This window comes from Sander vitreus, chromosome 11 (genome assembly GCF_031162955.1).
Source record: "Sander vitreus isolate 19-12246 chromosome 11, sanVit1, whole genome shotgun sequence".
NCBI classification, from domain to species: domain Eukaryota; kingdom Metazoa; phylum Chordata; class Actinopteri; order Perciformes; family Percidae; genus Sander; species Sander vitreus.
In genome coordinates, this window is record NC_135865.1 from 19,234,253 (window position 1) to 19,250,234 (window position 15,982).

Below are 15,982 nucleotides of genomic sequence, written 5' to 3' on the forward strand. Positions count from 1 at the left end.
TCACTTCTAGGCATTGCATTTTTTTTATCGTTAACTTTATTACCTATGTTATAATTTCTTTACTACAACCTGGCTGGCGGTAAGAAACGACGCGAATTGTAGTCTTTTCAAGACACATGACGCCACTCTGTAATGAGCGAGACAATCTGTTTGAACTACATTTCCCACAACCTACTTGGTGTAGCCGTTGGACAAGCGACAGACGCTAACGTTACATCTTTCACATAACAGTCTGTCACCAGTAGAGTTGTTAGCTAACGTTAGGTGTTGCCTGAGGCGACAGGATGGGTGTATCAGATTTACAGTTCGATACAAATGCTGGTAAGTGGCTCTATGGTTGTTTTGTTCAGACAGACAGCGATGGTCCATTTTTGTGTATTGGTAGCCGTAGTGAGAATGTGCATTACCAGTTAGCTAGCTAGCTAACGTAAGCTAGCATACATAGTACTGCCCTTCTGCCGTTAGATAACATTAGCTACAAACATCAGTGTCAGAGGATGCAGATCAATACATGCGATGTCAGTCCTATGGCGTCAGATTTATAAATTGCCTTGTAGCAAAGTTGAACAAAACTTAAATATCAGACCAACTCGTGTTGTGTTGTGTTGTGTTGTGTTGTGTTGTGTTGTGTTGTGTTAATATTCTGCAAGTTGCCTAGGTAACGTTAGCTAGTGAAAGGTATTGTCTTTTGTTACTTGGCAGATATTTAAATAGAAGTAACGCAAGCTCTACCGTCCGACCAAAAGTAGTTGCTTTCTCCTTCTCTTGTCTTCTCTATTACTCCTTTCTTAAAGGGTTACTGCAGTGATTTAGTGTTAGACTTTCATAAAGTTGGAGGACTTGCAGAGACGGATTAAAACGAAATCAGTGCAGCCTGGGTTTATCCTATACCCTATCCTACAATTTGTACAATGTAACTTAGTAGCATCATTCATTAGTCTCTGGTGAATGCCCTCATTTTTCAAACTCCATGCCTCCAGTTTATAACACAGGTTTTTGTTTTGTTTATTTGAAGTCTCAAGCAGCCTAACTCAAGATAACCCTAATCACATTAAGCTGACCTTTTATGTGTAAATTTAGTGGAGAGTCTGCCCTACTGTATGTATGCTTAGCTGCATGTAGCCATGGTGATTAGCAAACGAACAGTTGGTGTAGTTTTCCAGTCTGTTTTATCTCCACCTTTTTTTGCTCCTACAAGGACCTGTGGTGGATCTTTCAGCCCGGGGTATGCAAAAGCTGGATCCGAGTTTCACCTGCTCCGAGGACACTCACACTCTCATCCTGGACCGTAACCACATAATGAAACTGGACCATCTGGAAAGGAGCCCAGGCCTTCAGCAGGTGGTTAAACCCTTTGAAACCTTTTCCCGGTTTTCCCTCTCTTTGCAGACTTATGGCATAGTCACTGATGACTCTGTGCATGCATATTTTCTTGATTTAATGCCTTTAGGTAAATCTTTGTCTTTTTCCCTTTAGCTATCTGTAGCCAGTAACCGTCTGGTGAGAATGATGGGCGTGTCTCGGCTAACAGAGTTGACAGTCCTGAATCTTCCAAATAACAGTATTGGATACATTGAGGGGCTAAGAGATCTGCAGCACCTCAAATGGCTCAACCTGTCTGGGAACAATATTAAGGTGAGGAGAAGAGAGATTCTCACATACTTAACTGATCATATATAAATTATTTATAAAAAATGTCATTGCATAGATGAAACTATTGTTTCAGCCTGTGTGTTAATATGTTAACTGACTGTACACTCTTTTACACAGGTCATTGAGCAACTCAACAACTGTGTTTCCCTTCAACACTTGGATCTGTCTGACAATAACATATCTACCATTGGGGATGTGACCAAATTGGTGGCATTAAAGGTGAGGGCTGGAGTGTCTGAGGTCAAAAGTCAGCATAAAAAAATATATTATTTAATAATGTTCAGTTATTTTGTCAATTTTCTTTTATGTATCTTTAATGCATTTTCTGTCAATATTGCAGACACTATTACTCCATGGAAACAGCATTACAACACTTCGTACTGTGCCTGCTCACCTACCTGCCCATTTATCCATTCTCTCCCTGGCAGAAAATGAGATAAGGGATCTTAATGAAGTAATTATCGTTCCCCTTACTTGATACAGCAGCACTAATCTCCATTTAAATTCTATGGAGGCTAAGTATCATTGACCGAGTTTCTTCTAATTATCCCATAGGCGTCATACCTGGCACCTCTCCATGAACTGGAGCAGCTGTCCATTATGAGCAACCCTTGTGTTATGGCCACCCCCTCCCTGCCAGGTTTTGATTATCGACCATATGTCATGAGTTGGTGTCTGAGCCTGAAGGTCCTGGATGGCTATGTAGTGTCACAGAAAGAAGGGTCCGTACATTCCTATGCTGTTACAATTTGCTAGTTAAGATGAATGCAGGAATTCTAGCTAAATGTTTGAATCTGTCATTTATTGTGTATAATTGTCACGATTACAGTCTCAAAGCAGAGTGGCTCTACAGCCAGGGAAAAGGACGTACATATCGACCAGGTCAGCATGTTCAGCTGGTTCAATACCTGGCCACTGTTTGCCCTCTGACATCATCACCGGCCCTGGAGACGGCAGAAGACGCCAAACTGGAGAAGATCCTCAGTAAACAGAGGTATAAATCTGAATTTAGCAGTACTGCTTTGCAACATGAAGCTCAAAAAACACGACGCCACAGAGACGCCAAAGACTGTCATCCAATAATCACTTCATGGCCATGATAACTCTGCCATACATCCTTCTTAATAGAAAATATTAACTTGAATGCTTACACTGACATTTTTGTCTCTCAGGTTTCATCAAAGGCAGCTGTTAGAGGAGACCCGAGGAGGCTGTCCCAGCCCTCCTCGTCCAACTCAGCTAGATGTGGAGAGGCACAGTCCTTCACATCCAGTCCCACAGGGGGGAGCCATAGAGGTAAAGCAACCAGCTGCTGCTCCATCAGTCCTGGAGGCAGGTAAGAGGGCATCTTTTTCTCTCTATGGGGCAGTTCCGGTGCATCAGTTTTTATTGTTTCTCTTTACAAGTAGTTGTGATGCAGAGTGTCCTTTTTAACAATTTAAACAGTTTGGGGTGTCTACTTTTGTTTAGAACCAGTCGTGCAGTTTAACACCTGGGTGAGCTGTGATTCTTCCCACCCATCATTGCCGGTAGTCCGCAGCCCAAGGCTCAGAGAAGAGCACGTCTATTTGGAGGATGTGCAGACAGATGAGGAGAAACTCAATGGCAGCATGCTTTCCTCAGAGTCCACCTTTCTCCCCTTTACATCTGATCTGGAGCCACAAACGACCCACTCTGACAGCGAGGACGAGACAGAGACATTTGAACCTGATTCCCTAGCTCCAAAGCGGCCAGCACGGTCCAAAAATCACAAAACAAGCAAGACACATCATTTACCCCCAGTGGAAAAGCAAGAGAGAGTTCTCGAAGAGGAAGTTATTTCTGGTGCAGCCACAACAGCTGGATCACTGGACGTCAGAGTTAGCACACCACAAAATCAACTGGAAACATCCTCTGACTTAGGTAAGGCAGAGATGAAAGAAGCCCCCAAGCAGGAAGAAGTTGCTATGTGTGCCAGTAGATCAAGTTTGATGGAAGCAGACAGGGCAGCAATTAAAATACAGTCGTGGTGGAGGGGAAGGCACACTCGGTGTTGTCACCCCATGGCCAAAGAGGTGCGCAGTGAAATCCGCCTGCGCAGGATGCAAGAACACATCGTCTCCCTGTCTGGAAAGTTGGACATGTAAGTGACTGACCATCAGCATTGTTTATTTTCTATTTTACTTATGGTATGAGAATGGTTTTACTTGAACAAATATTACATAGTGTTATGGATATATACATATTTGCTAATATTTACAAAGATTACTAATAGGTAAAATGGGATTTGTTCGCAGAGTGCAGCAGCAGTATGAAGAAGAGAGGTTACAAAGGCTGGTTCAGGAAGAAGCTGTAAAGTTTCTGTGGAAACAGGTCAGTGATTGAAGTAGTCATTTATCATGGCAATCCATCTAACAGTAGTTGAGATATTTCAGTCAGGACCAAGTGGCGGGCCGACCAACTGATCAACCGACAGACCATCAGACGGACATTGCCATCATGTTGCTAGCATTTCTATAAAAAAATAAAAAATCTACGGAGATAATACACCGTAAAATTGGCTTGCAACGTTTTACATGGCTTCCTCATTAGTTTAAAAATGTTCCTATGTTTTCCTTGTAGCTCCAGTCTATGCAGCTGTGGAAGCAGTCTGTGGAGCAGCATCTGGCTAGCATTAGTAAGGCTGTCACCCCGGCTCAGATATCAGCTTCTGGACCATGTGAGGCTGCCCCACCTGCTTCAACCAGCACGACGTACCCACCCTGCACAGACGTCTCGTTCCCAGACTCCGGTTTCCAGTCAACAAGTGATCAGCAGGCAGCGCAGGAGGATAGCTTCCTGAGCAGTGGGACAGCAGACTCTCTGAAGACGGTGCAAACACTGAGTCCTGTTTGTAGCGGCTTTGCTGGTGCTAGCGATGGTGTGGACAGCGCAGACTGCAGCCTGTTGGAGCAGTACCTCTCCTCTGTACAGCAGAGGGAGGAGGCGGCTGAGGAGGTGATCAGTGATAAAACGGAAACGCCACAGCCCTCCTTACCAGTATCACCCAGCAAAACAGCACAGTCCAACTCAGCAGCAGACAACCAATCAGAAGTGCAAAGAACTGAGGAAACCACTCCTGGCCTGGTCTGAGTATCTACACCAAATAGACATCGGTAGGGAACTACTGAGTGTGTTCAAATTGGCCCTGATTGTAGGATCAAGATGCGTTGCTCTTTAAAATGTTGTCTGACAACTGCACTTATCTTGATTACTGACCCAGATCTCAAATAGCAGTGCACTTAGTTTCCTTTGTTTATCAAGACTGATTCCAGGACAGGCTTGAAAACAACACCTTACTGTGAATGTAACTCAAGTTTTTTTTATATGACACTACTTTGATCTGTTCCTTAATGGACATTTCTCTCTCCGTGTAAAGACAATGACTGTGATGTAGCTTCAGAAGGTATTAGTAACTTTAAATAAATTATTTAATGACATTCAGTGAATAGGTTGCTACATCTACTGATCAAAGGACCAGGCATGGTATATCCTATTCTCTTTATCAATATCCCCTGCGTTAAATACATGTTAGGAGTTGATGTGCTGAACATAGTGCACTTGTAAACACACACACACACATATATATATATATATATATATATATATATATATATATATATATATATATATATATATATATATATATATATATATATATATATATATATATATATATACACATACATACATACTATACATGAAACAACAAGCATATTATCAATTATCCCATACAGTGTTAATAGCTGAACTTTTTTTAATCAACTTTAGATCACATCACCTGAAAATGTTGTAGCAAAACATTAAAATAAATCTGCAATTATCGTTTTCCAATTATTATTTGGTTTCATATAGAAATGATGGTTGATGACACATATGCTTTTCATCCTATGACAAGTCAAACATTGTTCTGTAAAGAAGATGTATTACACACACAAAAATTGTGTCACTAAAATGATGTATTAATGGACACAATGTTTCAGCACAGCAGAATGACCACAACACATTATAATTGGTGAAACATTTTGGTTTTGTATGGCCTGGTTCATATTCATGAGTTGTTGCCAAGCAGTGGTGGAGACAATCAAATAATTTACATTAACAGTAATGCCTCAGTATAAAAATACTCTATTACAATCAAAGTTCTGCATTTTAAAATTTCACAGAAGTATAAGCAACAAAATGTACGTAAAGTATTAAAGTAAAAGTACTCATAATGCAGAGTGGCTACTGTCAGTAATATACTTTTATATTATTGGATCATTATTATTGATGTAAATATGTACCCTGTACTTTAATGCTGTAGTTGGTAAGGTGGAGCTAATTTTAACTACTTCATAATCATATACTTTTGTTAGTTTAATCAAGTGGTTCCCAACCTTTTTGGTTTGAGGCACCCCCCCCCCACAGCCCTGATAAATTCACATACCCCTTCATCAATTCCCAATGTGTTCCAAATGTTTTAACTGTTTATCCATTACTTATAGCTAAATAGCTAACTATTTGTAATGTTAAGTCAGTACTTTTGATTACCATTACAGCCGCCTATGCAATATTTTTAGCTATTTATTTATACTATGTATGTATTCATAATTTTAACTACCTGTTTAAACTTCTTTGTTCAGGTGTTACAGCTGATATAGTTTTTTAATCAAATAATTGCTATTTAAGAAAAATCTAATTAGTAAGCTACTCAACAATGTTTTCAAGTATTAGCTGAAGCACCATCAGGATACAAGAACCCCTGGTTGGGAATTACCGGTTTCATCTGAAACAGCAGATCATATATAAACTGAGCATATGTTTTCTATGTAAAAACCTTAATTTGAAAAGTAACGTTAACTAAAGCAGTGAAAAGTACAACATTTCTCGCCGGAATGTAGTGAAGTAGAAGTAAGTGGCATAAAATGGAAATACTCAAGTAGCGAAGAACTAAAGTACACGTTTATCTCCAAACTGTAAATGTACTTCGCTAGTTACTCTCCACCACTGTTTCTAGGTCATTACAGCATGATAACAGGAGGTTGTACTGTTCGAGTTTTAATTCTTCTAATTCTTCTTTATGTATCTTGGCTGTGTGGAGAAACTGCTCCATACATTAAGGTGGCTTCAGGGTTTTAATTCCTCTTTTTAAAAAAAATAACTGACCACCAGAGGACGCAGCAAGATTGATCCACCCATAAACCCATCCCCACCCCAGTCCTGTTTTCCTTCCATCCCATCAGTATTACTGGGAGCTCTCGGTAACCAGGACGTTCCTGTCTACTACACCGGCACTGATATGCCACGCTAGCCGCTGCTGTCTCCTCTCTTCCGGCCAGCTGTTAGACTCATCACCCTCCTCTGCCTGTCTAACGGTCCGACATCATGCTAACCTGTCGACGTAATGTGTAAGTAGGGGAGCATTATACGGCTAAAACGTCTGCATCACCGGTGTTAACGTTAGCTAACATGATTGTATAAATGATATTAGAAATGCCACCCATGTATTATTGAGTGACGTTATTATTATCCGTCCGTTTCTTTGTTGTTGCCGATGCTGTCGTTTATGTGATAGCAGCAGTTGACCATTATTAACTGAACGTTATTGATGTCTTGATCGCCTTAAATGTGAAACGGAGGGATGTTTACAGTCATCAGTGACCAGGGGCGATTCTAGGATCAGACCTTTAGGGGCAGAAAAATATCCTAGGTGGGACTGTGCCATAATCAGTCAGTTTCAGTAGCCACCCCAACACAATTTAGCACAAACTGAAGGACACCATTGCTCTGTGAAATAGTCAGTAGTTATTTAATGCCAGTATTAAAAGATGTAGGCATTCTTACACAAAAAAAAACATAAGCAATATATTGCACAAACTTTTTGCATTTTTTTGCATTTGAAATTGAACTCAAACAATTGACTTATTTATCTAGGCTACACCGTGCAACGCAAGAGGCCCACCATCAGAACAGAATGGACAGTGGACTATATACATACAATAACATAAAATAATATAAATGTACTTAATATTTCTAGTAAATATTACACTGTATGAAAGATGTGTAATAAAGAAATTGACTAAACTCAAACCTCTTAATGGAAGCATAGCATACTGTGCTTTATGATCAAGGCAAATGTTACTAATAGTTGAAGTGCTCCAGAGCTGCCACAATTAAATGAAACTATGATTAACAAATTAGTTGATTGAATAAAAAGTATTATCTGCAACAACTTTAAGTAATTTTTCAAGCAAATATTACACAACACATGTAGAGTAAATAGCAAACATACTATTAAGAAAAAAATGGAATTACTATATACAAAGAAACGTGGTCAGGGCTGCGTTGTGCATGTAGGTGTGTGTGATCTTGTCAGGGTTTTGGTATTTTGTTCCGTCTTATTGTGGTAGTCTTGTTTTTCTGTTATGTTCTGTTTCCTGTTTTATTTTGTGGTCTGTCTTGTCTCCCTTGTCTTGTCTAGCTTACTTCCTGTCTTTGTTTGTTTCCCGCCTTTTTTGATTGTTCTGCCCCACCCTGATTTGTTTTACCTGTTGTGTCACCTGTCCAGTGTTAGTCCTCCTTACCTGGTGTATTTAGTTCCTGTTCTGTCTTTGTCTCTTGTTGGATCATTGTTTGCTGTTGTGTGTTTAGGGTTTTGTGGATGAGTTGCTTTTTCCTGACGCTGCATTCCTTGTCGCCTCATTCCCTGGGGTTTTTGATTATTTCGGTTTTCTCTGAGATTTTTTGGAACTCGTTTTTGCTGTGCCAGTTTCTGGACACCTTTTGTTGTAGTCCTTTTGTTAATACATTCTCTACTCTGAACTGAACTGCATTTGGGTATCTCTGATAATCTCTGCGCTACCTATTGAACAACAACGTCAGCTAACTTTCTTGACACTATTAACACTACGACGGAACTAAACCTGACACTTTATAAGTCGCAAATTTGGAACAATGTTCTAACATTCAGCAATTTTTATTGCTTACGTTTCAATTTGGGTTCTAATCTTTGCCATGATATTACTATCTTCTTCTCTGGGGACTACCAACGTTAAACTTCACAACCGTCTCCTGCTCTCCCTCTGACAGATCAGAGGCTCAGCCAAAGGCGGGAGTCTGGCACAACCACCTCCGATTGGCCAAAACTATGTTGACCCTGTTCTTGACTGGGTTACAGGTGCTTAGCATCGGCGACAGCGACACAGGATAATAAACCTGTTTCAAGCCCTTTGAACCTGTAATTGTTTGTCCTCTGTCACTAACAGACAAGTTTGCAAACTCTAACTTGAAGCTATAAAATTGTTGAAATATTAAAAAATATTTTTTAGGGGCCCTGGGGCTGAGATGAAATTAAAAAGGGTCTAAAATCGTCCATGTCAGTGACATTTAAAAAAAAGTAACTTGTAGAAATGTCTAAGTGTGGATAAATGTATAGGCTAAGTAGCAGGCACAATAACCTAGATTTAAACAAGCATAAGGGGATAAATAGGATTTGAACTGCAACGGTTAGCCGATTAACGGTTCCTCAATTGTAATTTCTCAGCAGTTAAATAGCTACATGCATTAAATGCAATTTGTCTTCTGCATCCTATAGCCTACATAGCAGCAGTGAGCAGCCGGGGAGCCACTTCAGTTCCTTTGCAGGTGCTTTTCGGTCAGGGAATCTGACAGGAGCACCTATCACATTATCTGATAGGTCACAATTTCGATTATACATTTCTTTAAATCAAAATGTCCAAAATTCACTGGTTCCAGCTTGTCAAATATGAATATTTAACGTTACCGTTGGTGTCTCTTGTTCTCTTGTCCATTCTGGTTTCCATTCCACCTTTTGGGCGGTTCTTGCAGTCAACAGCACTTATTAGGGTCCTTTAGGAGACAGTGACTTCATCTAGTGATTTCACAAACAAAATCTCCTGACTTGCACGGGCTTGTGCCTGTGGACGTAGCTCTCTATTAACACTTTGTGTGTAGCCCTGCGGCTGTGTAGTTCTGCTGACATATAGCACTAAATGCAGAGCATCTGGCCACTTCAAGACTGTTTGCATAGTTTATTTTCCTTAAGTGTGCAATTAATTCTCTCTACCTGTCCTAAGCGTTTGGGTGACAAGGAAATGCAACTAGAGGATGGGGTAGGTGTCAAAATAACGCGTTAATTTCGATTAATTAATCTGAGAAAAAATAACGCGTTAAAAAAAATTAACAGATTAATCCATTCCATATTGACGTTTGCATACAGACGAAAATCTGGTGCCACTGATATGTCTGCGCTTCTCTCTGCTGCTCTGAAACAGACGTTACAGGAAACACAAACACCGCTGCATGTGACGCTAGTTAACACTATACTCAACAGCAGCTAACGTTAGCCTACCGCTAGCTAGTAGCTGGATTAAACACGGTTACAATGCTGACAGCTAACGCTAAACGGTGTAAAGTGTGACTGTGTTTTACTGTAGAGGATTCAACACCGGTATGTAACAATCTGCAGCTGCCGTCGGAGAAACTACACAGCCGGTGCGTTCAATGAAACTGGTAAACTACAGCCTCGTGGTGCATTTGAAGTTATTGTAAATGTCCATTTCCTATCTGGTTGTTTTTGTCGTTAAACAGCAATTTACTAGTGAAATAAGTTATGGTTATACATTATTATTAAATCATTTAATTTTGACCATATGGCCTTAGCAATAAACAAGCCGTTCTTTAATGTCACCAACTTAGTACCCTTTTTTTTTTTTTTTCTTTTTTTTTTTTACTTTCTTAAAAGTATCGGTTCAGGCACCGTTATGTATGCGATTAATTTTGATTAATTAATCACAGAGTATGTAATTAGATTACTTTTTGTTTTTGTTTTTGCGATTGACAGCCCTAGTTTCTTTATAAACAAGAATAGAAGAAGTACTAGTTTCGGTTTGTTAATCCTTCTTGTATACAGAGTTAATTCGGCAGCATCAGTCGCTGAGGACGAAATGATGCCATCATCGCCGGTGTGACAGCATAGAGTGAAACAGGGCCTGATCATGGGAGACAGGAGGTCAACATGTGCCGAAATTTGTCCAAATATACCCTCATCTTCCTCATTCTAGCCCTGTCTGGCCTCTACTTCCTGCTACGCAACATCCACAGTGTGGAGGTAAAGAGAGAAGTGGGCTACACATGGGTTTTCTGTTACTTTGAAAAGGAAATGATACCAATTATTTACACTTATCTTTGAACAGCGTGTTCTGTATCTTAGTAATACTTTAGCCTTTCAGGACAGTTATGGTACAGAACCTTTCTTCACAGCTGAGTGGAAAATTATTATGTTAAGAACTCCACTGTTCAAAGAAGCTTAAGTCATTTTCACCACATAACATTCACTATATACAGTATGGTGACACAGTTCCCTATTATAGGTTGAGGCCTATTTGGGTTAAACATGCAATAGTATTTTGCCCTTTTATGCATTTTTATCGGCCAGTCATAGGTTCATGTTCCCATCTCCTGCAGCAGCTCTTAACTTTCCTCCCTTTCTCTTCAGAACTGGAACTGCCACACTATTTCTGCCCTTTACCAGCTCCAGAGCAGGATCCAGTCATCCTTTGTCCCAGTGAATCTCCCTACTTTTCATCATAACCGCACCTTCTGTGCCCATCTGGGCCAGAAACCGTCCCCTGAAGATGAACTGGAGGAGCGCTACCTGTTGGACTCTATCGCCTGGCCCGGGCCTCCGCCTCGCTCTACACCAACCGCCCTGCGCCAGACGAGTGACCCCATGCACAGCCTGTTCGCCATCCTTCCCACTAAGGGAGCAAGGGAGTGGCATGTGGGCGACCAGCTGGAAGCACTCGTCCAAATGCATGACTTCCAGGGTCGTCCCAAGCGCTATGGCGGGGATTTCATTTTGGCCAGGCTGCACTCACCGGAGCTTGGAGCAGGTGTAGCAGGTAAAGTGCTGGACCACAGGAATGGATTTTATTCTGCTATGTTCCCGCTCCTCTGGGTCGGTTCTGCACAGGTTGAGATTACGTTGGTGCACTCAAGCGAGGCTGTTGCTGTGCTGCGACGGTTGAGGGAGGAAAGGCCCGATCGAGTTTTTTTCAAGAGCCTGTTCCGCCTCGGCTTCCTGTCTGAAACTACTGTGTGCAACATGTGTTTGCCCCCTGACCACCAGCCTCTGTGCAACTACACAGACCTTTACACAGGAGAACCCTGGTACTGCTACAAGCCTAAAATGCTCAGCTGTGACACCAGAATCAACCACGCCAAAGGAGGCTATCTGAAACACCTTATCACGCACAAAGAAGCATTGCTTTTTCAGAGGTTTGTACTATTATAGGATAAGGGAAATATGTTATAATATGAAATACATTTGTGTTGTATAAAAGTCTAAGACGGGTATTATTCTCTAGACCAAAACCAACAATAAATTAATTTGACTAACAAGCAGGGGCAGATCTACAGAGGGGCAAGGGGGGGCAGCAGACCCCCCTGCTGTAGGGCCTTGCCCCTCCAGCTGCCCCCCTAACTTTGGTGTTCAAGAAACTGCTTGTAAAAACAAACAATTAATTTGTATTAATTCATAATAAATAATTGTGTGTTGATGTAATCTTAGCCCTCTGTCCCTCAAATACATAGCTACAGTAAGTCCCTGCATCCAACGTGCAGAGCGGCGTTCGCACAGTCTGGCTCGCACAGATAGAAAGATACTTTATTCATCCCAAGGGAAATTTTAGCGAGTCTGCTGCGGTGTGGTGGCCCTGCATCCCGGCAAAGACCGGAGTGACTGAGCTGCCCCTGAGCCTCTGAAGGTGAAGTCAGTTTCCTCAGGTGAAGTTTAAACACATGTTTAATTTAAAGTTACATTTGTAATAAATGTATGCTAAAGGCGAGTCAGCATCAACAGTTCTATTACGTTAGCCAAAAGTCAAATCGCTCCCTCGTGATTTGTAAGAGCATTAGTTTTGATTTTAGTAAAGACAAGAACAGCATAATTAAAAATATTGCAAACTGGCATGTTTGAATTCATAACGTTTACAGAGGGTCGCTGTTTCGGTGGCGTTAAGGAGTACTATAAAATCCCCTTCCTCTCGCATATCACGGCAGTAAGGCTGCACAAATGAAACCAGGTGACATCCTTTACTGTCAAACTGGGAAAACAACAAATACAACGGGATTAAGAAGGCTAGTCTAAACAGAACTGTTGTGTATGTAATAAATCTCTTCTGATTTTGTTTGTTAGGCTACTTATTAGCTACAGGGCCCTACAGTGTAATGTAATACAAGGATAGCCAGAGCTTTTCACATCTTGACTTTTGCAGGCCAGAGTAGCTGGAGATATTAGCTGAAGCCTAAAAGTGGGGATATTGCCAGCCAAGACAATTCTGAGTAGTGCACAGGAGGAAGAGAAGGAGGGAAATAAAGAAGAAGGTAGTAAACTGGAGAGACCAGGTGGGTCAGAGTTGGAGAAGACCACAGAAGGAGATTGAGAAATAAGTGAAAGAGAAGAGGGAAAGGAAGAATTGACTGTGGGATGAAGAGGAGGCTGCAGATTCAGAGAGAGGGACAGAGGCAGAGAGTGATCAGGAGGAGGCAGATGAAGATGATAGGGAGGAAGAGGCCTGCACTTACCCCTGGACCATATGGTATGTTTATATTCTCCTTCCATATAAATTGCAGTACAGTTTTTGGCTATTTCTATTCTGTTGTATATGTTATATGGTTAGATATGTAAAGATTTTTTTAGATGTTTTACAGTTTCTCTATCATAACATTTGTCTGATCATAATTACTGATAAAATAAGACACATTCTGTTCTATTTTCTGTTCTATTTGTCTGTATCAGTAAATATAAATGCAATTTGATTTATAGTATAAAATCGTAACGACACAATCATAACAGAGTTCACTCTTCTCAGGTCACTTTACAGATAGAGTAGGTCTAGACCACACTCTATAATTTACAAAGACCCAACAATTCCCCAAAGAGCAAGCATTTGGTGCAACAGTGGCGAGGAATAACTTCCTTTAGGGTAGAAACCACACAGACCCAAGCTCTTGGTGGGCAGCCATCTGCCACTGCCGGTTGGGACACAGAGACGGATACAGATATAGAGAATTATGATTCATTAATAATTATAGCAGTTGGTATGATGAACGGTGGCAATTATAGTAACAAAGATAATGGAACTATGACTAGAAATAAAAGTTGTAGCAGTTCAGGGCGTAGCAGGGTGTTGCGGGGCATAGTAGGGCATAGCAGTGTGTTTACATATGGGGGTTCCCATGTACCGTCTTCCCCTGCCAAGATCTCTCGCTACCCCTTTGCCACCCCATGTAAAATTTTCTAGATCCGCCACTGCTAACAAGCGTTGCCTGTTTAGCCAAAGCCCAAGCTAGCTTTTTCCTCTGTGCCATAGACCTTAAGTGTTGTACAAAAGCTATAAACGCATAAATGAGCCACAGCGTAGTACTGGGTAACATTTTTCATTTATTCCGATGAACATGGACACTGTAGTTTATTTTGAGTCTTTACCACAAACGACGTTCTGATGCAGAAAATTACTTTTTGACTACATTTTGACCAGTTTTTAAAGTGTTATGTCTTTTAGTAGGAGCGGCAAAGATTGGCTGGGGAAGTTGGAAAGTAACGCACCTTTGGTGTTGGGCTTTTTTCAGTAACAAAAATATAGAATATCACCAGTTAACCTTAACACTGTGTTTACACTGATCAATTCTGTGTCTTTTATCTTAGCGGTGTAAACATTAAAGTTTGCATACACGCTTCAGGACCCGACAGAATCAACGTGTTGCCTCCCAGGAAAGGTACGGTGTACCTGCAGAGTAACGTTTGTAGTTTGTGCGTCATGTCACATGCTTTGATTTATTCCATTCATTTAATTTTCTCTGCAACATTTCTTGCTTTCTATCAGAAATAGATGTAGAAAGCAGCAGTATAAAACCAGAAGCTCTTAAGCTAGCACCGTCTGGATATTACTACGAGGACTCATGGAGGCCATTAAGTGGCGTTGCATTGCACCAGTTCAATGACTCATCTGACATCACTCAGTGTTTGAAGAACAAGGTGATCAACATGTATGGAGACTCTACCGTCAGGCAGTGGTTTGAGTACCTCATTGCTTTAGTACCAGGTGAGTGAGGTCTTTTTGTTTCATCTTATATGTTTATACTTGTGTATCTTTCCCAATGCAACTTCCTTTAATTTCACCTACCACAGGATTAAAAGAGTTTAATCTGGACAGTCCTAAAAACGTTGGGCCTTTCATGGCAGTGGACAGCACCCATAATATTCTTTTGAAGTACCGCTGCCATGGCCCGCCCATCCGCTTCTCCACTGTCATGTCCACTGAGTTGCGGTACATTTCAAACGAGCTGGACGGCCTCTCTGGGGGTCCCAACACCGTCGTGGTCCTCAGCATTTGGGCCCATTTCAGCACCTTTCCTGTGGAGGTGTACATACGGCGGCTCCGTCACATTAGGCGGTCCCTGGTGAGACTTCTTGAACGAGCGCCGGGGACGATCGTTGTGATCCGCTCAGGCAACCTCCAAGCCCTGGACCAAGAGGTGAGTCTGTACAACAGCGACTGGTACTCCCTGCAGCTCGATGAGGTGCTCAGGTCCATGTTCAAGGGACTCAACGTTCTGCTGGTGGACGCCTGGCAAATGAGTTTAGCGCACCACCTTCCTCACGCCCTCCATCCACCTCCAGTCATAGTCAAGAACATGATAGACACACTTTTGTCTTACGTTTGCCCGGAGAAGAAAAAAAGCCAACTGCTATAGAAGAGTGGATCTTGTTGTTTAAGGAAACGGAGGAGTTTACTGTGTGAATCCATCGACCAGTTCTTCAATCAGTGTTCCCCAAAGCTACATACCCTTTAAAACTGTCTTTATGGAGAGATTTGCCAGACTTCTAGTACTGATCTGTGTACCTGCCGGTTATATTTTTTTTTTTTGAATCCCTCAAAACATTTTTTTTTTTTTTTTGAAAATGCCAAAGACTTTGGCACGGTGATTGTTACTTCTGTTTCTGCTTTTCTTACCAAAGTGTTTTGTGTGTGTGTGTGTGTGTGTGTGTGTGTGTGTGTGTGTGTGTGTGTGTGTGTGTGTGTGTGTGTGTGTGTGTGTGTGTGTGTGTGTGTGTGTCTGCAGTATTTTTACCTTAGCTTAGTTGGTATTCTTTCAAGGTCACATTTTGGACTTTATATGTATGCATATATTTATTTGTTAGTTTTGCCAAAGCTGAAGACTTGGTGAGTTCTTGTTTCTAAGAATACTTAAAGCATTATTTAAAAGACAAAACGTGCGACTCTTTTGTCAACCATAGTTTAAC

General features: G+C 41.2%; 2 protein-coding genes across 3 annotated transcripts; both read left to right on the forward strand.

Moving 5' to 3' along the window:
• The first annotated feature begins 164 nt into the window (after window positions 1-164).
• Window positions 165-5,111, forward strand: cep97 (centrosomal protein 97). Its single transcript, XM_078262135.1, has 11 exons — window positions 165-321; window positions 1,199-1,341; window positions 1,477-1,635; window positions 1,771-1,872; window positions 1,994-2,107; window positions 2,209-2,375; window positions 2,483-2,647; window positions 2,826-2,989; window positions 3,124-3,775; window positions 3,930-4,005; window positions 4,255-5,111. Exons 1-11 carry the CDS (start codon window positions 285-287, stop codon window positions 4,762-4,764), a joined length of 2,289 nt encoding a protein of 762 aa, XP_078118261.1. The 5' UTR covers window positions 165-284; the 3' UTR covers window positions 4,765-5,111.
• Window positions 5,112-6,874: 1,763 nt separating this feature from the next.
• On the forward strand, window positions 6,875-15,701 carry nxpe3 (neurexophilin and PC-esterase domain family, member 3). 2 transcript variants are annotated; one of them, XM_078262137.1, is made up of 6 exons: window positions 6,875-7,061; window positions 10,586-10,783; window positions 11,171-11,952; window positions 14,384-14,454; window positions 14,562-14,780; window positions 14,867-15,701. In XM_078262137.1, exons 2-6 carry the CDS (start codon window positions 10,691-10,693, stop codon window positions 15,430-15,432), a joined length of 1,731 nt encoding a protein of 576 aa, XP_078118263.1. In that variant the 5' UTR covers window positions 6,875-7,061; window positions 10,586-10,690; the 3' UTR covers window positions 15,433-15,701. The 2 variants fall into 2 exon arrangements, with proteins under 2 accessions (XP_078118263.1, XP_078118264.1); XM_078262138.1 differs by lacking the exon at window positions 6,875-7,061 and having other exon boundaries at window positions 10,508-10,783.
• Window positions 15,702-15,982: the final 281 nt, after the last annotated feature.

Coding starts and splice junctions, on each gene's coding strand:
- nxpe3 (XM_078262137.1), top strand. CDS start 10,691: ATGTGCCGAAATTTGTCCAAATATACCCTCATCTTCCTCATTCTAGCC. Junction 10,784..11,170: donor GCAACATCCACAGTGTGGAG/GTAAAGAGAGAA, acceptor CTTTCTCTTCAG/AACTGGAACTGCCACACTAT. Junction 14,455..14,561: donor CGTGTTGCCTCCCAGGAAAG/GTACGGTGTACC, acceptor GCTTTCTATCAG/AAATAGATGTAGAAAGCAGC.
- cep97 (XM_078262135.1), top strand. CDS start 285: ATGGGTGTATCAGATTTACAGTTCGATACAAATGCTG. Junction 2,376..2,482: donor GTAGTGTCACAGAAAGAAGG/GTCCGTACATTC, acceptor TCACGATTACAG/TCTCAAAGCAGAGTGGCTCT. Junction 2,990..3,123: donor TCCATCAGTCCTGGAGGCAG/GTAAGAGGGCAT, acceptor ACTTTTGTTTAG/AACCAGTCGTGCAGTTTAAC.